This window comes from Fukomys damarensis, unplaced genomic scaffold (genome assembly GCF_012274545.1).
Source record: "Fukomys damarensis isolate Sample0158 unplaced genomic scaffold, DMR_v1.0_HiC HiC_scaffold_19, whole genome shotgun sequence".
Lineage (NCBI taxonomy): Eukaryota > Metazoa > Chordata > Mammalia > Rodentia > Bathyergidae > Fukomys > Fukomys damarensis.
In genome coordinates, this window is record NW_022900931.1 from 20,491,038 (window position 1) to 20,498,042 (window position 7,005).

General features: G+C 47.4%; 1 protein-coding gene across 1 annotated transcript in view; it reads right to left on the reverse strand.

Annotated features, from left to right (window-relative positions):
• Positions 1-6,871, reverse strand: part of Bcat1 (branched chain amino acid transaminase 1) — a 70,478-nt gene extending 63,607 nt beyond the window's left edge. Inside the window, exons 1-2 of the mRNA XM_010615261.2 lie at positions 6,334-6,871; positions 6,197-6,259 (exon numbers count right to left, since the gene is read on the reverse strand). Coding sequence (XP_010613563.1) covers positions 6,197-6,259; positions 6,334-6,336 — 66 coding nt within the window. The 5' untranslated portion in view covers positions 6,337-6,871. The remainder of the gene's footprint in view (positions 1-6,196; positions 6,260-6,333) is intronic.
• Positions 6,872-7,005: the final 134 nt, after the last annotated feature.

Consider the following 7,005-nt stretch of genomic DNA (forward strand, 5'->3'; position numbering starts at 1 on the left):
TTTTTTGAGACAGGGTCTCACTATGCAGTTGAGACCGACCTGGAACTAAGTAGCCCAGGCTGGTCTCGAACTCAGTGATCCTCCTGCCTCAGCCTCCCTAGTGCTGGGATCACAGGTGTGCGCCACCACGCCTGGCTTTTGGCTTTTTATATTTTTACATGACTTATTTTTCAGTGATTTTTAATTACCCCCCATCAAGTCACTGTCTTATAGTTACTTTAGCCATTGGATAAATTATAAACGATAAGCAGTTTCATTTTTAGAATATTCAGGTTAAGAAACCAGGAAGCTCACTTTACAATGAAGTCCAGGGCCTTAAGGACGATACCATACAGCAAGGCTCACCCCACATCGTCATAAGCTAGCAAAATGCCGAATGTGGAGAGAAAATGGACTTTCTTCTACTACTATTTACTTCAACAAGACAAGTTAGCTTAAAACCCAGTCCTAAGTGAAATAAATGTGTTGAAAGGCACGTGTTCCTGCTACCTTACCTCTCTCTGGGTTCTATCTCTCTCCTTTTATTTTCTAGACGAGGTAGGAGGTCAGGCAAATCTTGTGTGTCAAATGCAGCTGCTGTCCTATAAAGAAGTTTTAATGGAAAGCAACCGTACGGTTCTTTTACCTTTGGTGGTGGCACAGTCCCCTCGTGACGATGACCTAAAGGCCCTCATGGGTACAGTATCTATTACCTGGCCCTACTAAAAAGTTTGTGAAAAATTCTTTGGGTGTGGGGAGTGTGGCTCATGGCACACGGCACGAGTGCGGTCCTGGGTTCAATTTCCAGCCGTAAAAGAAACACAGGCACACACGCACCATCAAAAACCAGTCGGCCGAACCTGCTCTAGATGGGTGATGGCGAACCTTTTGGAGTTTTCAATGCTACCAAACAGCCAGGCGCTGCACGCGTGCCAGACGTTTGCCATCCCATCCCTGCGCCAGACTGTCAGGACGAAGTCTAACTAGAGAACTCCCCTTCGATTCTCCACCCCAGCACCAAGCTACTCGGACGGTTCTGCTCCTGTTTGTAAGTCCCAGTGAACAAAGCCTCCCTCGTAAGAGATGGCCACAGTCCACAGTGAGGGAAGTTCCAGGACAAGCTTTGCATGACATGAATATTTTCAGCATACTGCACAGGGAAGCACCTGCGATTTGGCTTTAGTTAGCTTTTGCCTTCTGAATGCGAACAGACCCTATGCTCAGAAAAATCGAACTGTACTAACGCTGCAAAGTAAACGATGCACAGTCTCTTCTCTAAGAGTACTCGTTACGTTTCTTGGTAGAAGGAGGGAGGGTAATGAGACAGGCAAGCAGACAGACGACACATAGAGAAAGAGGTTGTGAAAACGGACAGGTTTTTGTACTTGCTGAATCTGGGATCCATTTCTTATCAGTGCATTTGTTTCCTGTACACACAATGAACACACTCACCACGGGGACTCACAGATGGACAGGATGCTTCTCGATTCTTTAATCCCTTTTCTCCTCCCCGCTCCGACCCTCCTGCCCTCTTTCTTTACCAAAGCTCTAATTACATTTTCTCCTCACTTCTTTTCCTTTAACTCTCTTTTCCCTCCCCTCCCCCATCTCTTGGCCCCTTTCCCATGTGCCCAAGTTCTCCCTACTTCCTAGAACCTGCCCTCTATTTTGCACCCTATCTATACTTGGGGTTTCTCACACAAGAGAAACTGTGATTTCCAAACCTGCGGACCTGGTACACGGACTTCACTCAGGGTTACGGCCTCAAGGTGCATCCACTTCAGCTAACCACAAAATCAACAGCACTTGACGCCCTCGTGGACAGAATCAGTACCACTCACAGTTCTTCCAAAACGACAAAAAAGCTCAGTCTCTCACCTGCTGTTTCTATCGTCAATCAATTACACCCCCAAACGTGAAGCTGGCAAAACACGGTCTTTATATTTTTATGGATTTCTAAGTCCTAATTACTCTTCCTGCCATGAACTGACCAGGCAATGGGAGATACACAACTTCAATGCTGGTCTGTATAAGTATATTTTAAAATAAAACTATGGCTTTGCTTCAGATCAAACAAATGTAGTGAGTTTTCCCCTCCTTCATTCCTTTCTTCCTCGTCTCCTTTATTATTCTTAGATTCTGCCACTGAACACTGACAGTACCAGCACCGCGGCTCAGGTAGTGCACTGAACAAGCACAAGATATACTGACACCGCACTAGGCTTCGTCCTTCCCTTTGAATGCCAACTTCCTGTGACCGTGAACGGACACAATGTAGCTGCTGTACTCACTCATCCAACCTATATTTTATGATCTACTATACTGGTATCCACCCTGAAAAACAGCAGTCCTGGTTGTCTTAGAAAGGGGAAATAAACTGAGTACTAGATGTCAAGAGATAGTAGAGGGCAAATTAAAGCAGTTTAAGAGAATTGAGTAAGAAAGGGACTGCTTGAGAACGGTCAGTGAGGGTTTCTCTAATTGGGACTCAGGGCATAGTATTTCAGGCACATAAGGCAGATGCAAAGGCCCTGAGGTAGCAATTCACTTCGTATGTTCAAGAAACAGCAAAAAGCCCAGTGTGATAGGTATGGAGGGAATGCTGGGAATGTGGGTAAGTAGAGCCCCCAGGACACAGCATCACTGCAGTCCTGGAGCCAGGCTGGGCCCAGATAGGAAGACCTTCCTGGTCTCCACAGGCTCCTGGTCTCCACTAAGACTATAGCTTGGGGATGTGCACTTAGATAAGCTGCTGGCAACTACAGTCGGCCCGGTTCGGTGAGCTCCAGGCAAACTCAAGAAGCCACTGGAGATACTCCTAGAGGTAGGGCTGCCAGGTTTTAATTTCTTGTTGTTCTTGAAGCATAAAGAAGCAAGCCAAGAAAGTGGGGGACGGTAAGGAAAGGTAAAATACAAGAATCTGAGAAATGGTGAGGGTTCTCCCAGAGCTGCCATTCTTTTCCTTCAGGAGCAGTAATTTCAGAGCCCCCAGCTCTCACCTCCCCCGGACGAAGTCATCCGGGAACGCTACAAACAGAATCACCTCTGTGACCTAAAAACCAAACCCGAACAGCCCTGCCCCACTCCTGCAAGGTTCCGGTTCACATCTGAACTGGGACCTAGATTACAGTTCTCGGAAACTGCCACAGCGGAGCCCAACAGATTGCTAACACTGAGATGATTTGGGTCCAACAAATATCTTTGTTTTCTGAATCCTTTCTTTAAAATACCACTAGGGCTGGAGGTAGAGCTCAGAGGTGGGATACACGTCAAGCACAGGCAAGGCCCTGAGTTCAATCCCCAGGCCTGCAGAACACATATTAAAAATATCTCTAAAACCACTGACTGTAACCCACTGGTGTTCAGATGGCTAGATGGGCTAGGGAGAAATATTCTAGGCAGTCAGAGGGCTAAGTGCTCCAGAGGGCCAGGATGAAGGTGAAACGCACCACAGCTGCACGTCGGCTGGAAACCAGGCCTCAAGCTGGAGTCAGGATGACCAGACCCACACACTTCTTCAAAGAGCTGGGCGAAGCAGAGCGCAGATGGGCATCGGCCACCCCGGGGGTGACCAGAGACCTCCGGACCCACTGCCTCCTAGGAGAACCCTTGTTCTTTTCATCCGTGCTTGCTATGTGACTTGCCTCCCAATTGGGCCCCCATCACCTAAGCGACTACACCTGTAACTTCTGGCTGTCCATGGCTGTGGCTCACGTTGTACCACAGGGGCTTCACCCTATAAACTTCAAGGGGTCCCTGCCCCTCAGCAGCATTTCAATAAATATTGTCCTACTTTTAACCTGCGTCATTGGCAAGACTCATTCTTTGCTAGAAAACAAAAAACTGGGCATATCGTACAGCAACCAGGTTGAGAGAGAGATTCATTTCACATTTTTCTGCCACAGTCTAAAGAGGTGAAGTTGGTTAATAGCAAAGAAGGAATATAGAATCAAACGTATTAACTCTGTTTGTTGCTCTTCTAATTATAACTAATACTAGTTAAAATTCGAACATTTCCACACGTTTGCTGTATTTCAATAAAAAACTACATCTATTTGTAGGCTTAATGACATCAGCAGTAACACTGTAATTCTCTGACTCACACCTAAGAAGTACCCTGTCTCCACTTGTTCGAAGGAACAGAAAATTGGGTGACTTTTAAAATTTCAAGAACTCTTATTTTTCCATCAATTGAGAAAATGCCCGCAATTCTGGGCACGAAAAATGTTTAACCTGTGCTCAAAGAAAGCTTTTACCAAAGTACGCTAAAACAATTGGATGTTACAGCTGAATGAGCTGAAGGGTACGGATATTAACTGCAGGGTGTGACTGCTGGTCAAGCTATCCAACTGCGGTGCTGAAGTAACAGGGCACTCCACGCTGGCCAGTGAGGTCAAAGCTAGAAGTTTCACACCCTAGGCCTGTGGAAGATCCACTTGGGAAGTGACAAGAGAGACCGGCAGAAAGACAGCACAGGCAAAACTTTTCTTCTCTTTGATTTTGAGAGACAGGGTCTCACTAAGTAGTTGAGACTGACCTGGAACTCACTGTGTAGCCCAGGCTGGTCTCGAACTCAGCGATCCTCCTGCCTCAGCCTCCCAAGTGCTGGGATTACAGGCATGCACCACCACACCCGGCTTGGCAAAACAATTTCTTAATTCAGCATTCATTATTAGGTAACCCTTTGCACTGAAATGGGAAATAGTATCGGGAAGTATAAAACTTGATAGAAAACATCCCGGGACTCTGAGCCAGAATTCAGTCAACAGCTTTTGCTCCTCACTCTACAGCAGAAGGTGTACCCTTCATCTATACTGGCCACACACTTAACTCGTCAAAGACCAAGTTTGTACTATAAATGGATGGAAGTTCGATTTTAAATACGGTCCTGAGTCCCAGCACTCAGGAAGCTGAGGCAGGATGATCGCTGTGAGTTCGAGACCAGCCTGGGCTACACAGTGAGTTCCAGGTCAGTCTCAATTACACAGTGAGACCCTGTCTCAAAAAACAAACAAACAAACAAACAAACAAAAAAACCACCCTCTCAAAAAAACCTAGTGCAGAAATCTAAATGAATAGGTTACTTACTTATACTATGGATTAATTCTTTGAAAAGAACTTTTTTGGGACACAAATATAGAGTCCTTTCAGGAAAACAATATATTTACCTGTTTCCTTTAAGGAATTTATTTACTGACTCTATAAAATGAACCTTAAGAGATTATCAAGCAGGATAATCTCACACTCTTTGACTCACATTCTTTGAAAGACAGGGCGCAGTCATTACAGATTAGCACAGTAAATCTGCAACAAGAGGGCTCTGGAGGGTATTCAGTTGAAAGCCCAGAAATAACATGGACAAATAAAATTCACACACCTGCCTTGATGGAAATTTCTACACTCTGTTCCACTCTGGTTTCGGAGACCTTGTCTTGAATGTATCTTTTGGTCCCCAAAACCTAGCAAAGTCCCTCCCTGCACCCTTCACCCCCAACCCCAAGGGTGGAGTGTGTGAGGCTGAGTCACGCTGCACTCCCTCTCTGAACTCTGCCAGAGTGAGCTCATTAAGGACTCGCTGTACTACGATGACAACTGACAGCGAATGCAGAGGGCAGGGTATAAGAGAGCAGTAGGGGAGGAAAGCAAGGACCTGTGTGATGGTTTCCTCTTCCCTGGGTTTGGTGAGGTCAGGTTAAAGAATGTCATTTATTTCTTAGCAGAGCTCAGCAATGAGATACCTTATCGCAGCCAGGGTGAATCTTTCTGTAGCACCTATTACAGTCGGGTATTTATAATTTTTCAAAGTACTTTTCCAAGACTCTTATTCCACGTCCTCCTCACTATTCCCCTGTGAAGTATGAGACTATTTCACAGTTAAAACCACACAATTCAGACAGGAAAGGAGCAAAGGCAGCCCCTTCACTATAAAGCATGACGTCAAGAGAAAAATCACAGCGAACTTTTCCCACCAGGAGAGTGAAAGGCTGTACTTATTATACGATCAGAAAAACGTCCAGGTTAAAAACCACAGACAGTCTTTTTCCATAAAAATTTGACTCACAAAATATGCAATTTAATCAGTAGGTAATTTTTGAAAAAAAAAATATGCACAGCTTATCTAACTACTGTAGAACGCACAGCGTGCAAATTCCCTCAAGAAATGGATTCATTCCCTTGAACGCTGTTTCTGACATCTAATCTCCGGCAAACAGCTCACCTTAAAGGTCTTCACCATCTCTTCGGAGCCTCCTTTCCCCGTAGAGCATCCGTTACCGCGGTCCTTAAAGAAGAATTAAACCTCCATTAGTGAAAACTCAGGGGCCACCAGGGGCCTGAGCGGTCGGCCAGACTCACCATCGTCCCCCGGGGAAGTCGCTGGGTGCCCAAGCCAGGCAGGGCGGCACCAGGCAGAGTCCCGGGAAGGCGGCCCGGCCCGGCCCGGCTCAGCAGGACGCCTGGATTCAAGCCCCGTTCCGCCCAGGGGCTGAAGTTCACAAGCAGAGAAGCAGAAGCCAGTCGCCTCCCTCCGCCTCCGCGGCGCGGTCCGGACCGGGCGCTGAGCCCTTTATAGCGAAATCTGGGCGCGCGGGCCTCGTGGTCTTGTCAATCACCACCGCACGACAGCAGCTGGCGAATGGGACCGGGAGGGGCGCGCAGCACGCGCTCCAGGGCAGGGTCCCGACGCTGCCCACGCCCAGCCTCACACCCCAGCGCGAACCCTCGGCGGTGCTCGGCGCGATTTAAAGGCGACGACACAGCCGGGGTCGCCGGTGCACGACTGTAATCCCAGCACTCGGGAGGCCGAGGCAGGAGGATCGCTGTGAGCTGGAGACCCGCCTGGGCTGCACCGGGAGTTCCAGATTAGTCTCAAGGACACAGTGAGACCCTGTCTCAAAAGACCAAAATAAATAAATGAATAAATAAAATAAAGGCGACGACACAAAGAAGCGGGGCCGGTCAGGGAGAGGTGCGGATGGTTACCAAAAAGAGAAAGAAAGAAAGGGGGCCCGGGGAGGCAGAGGCTGC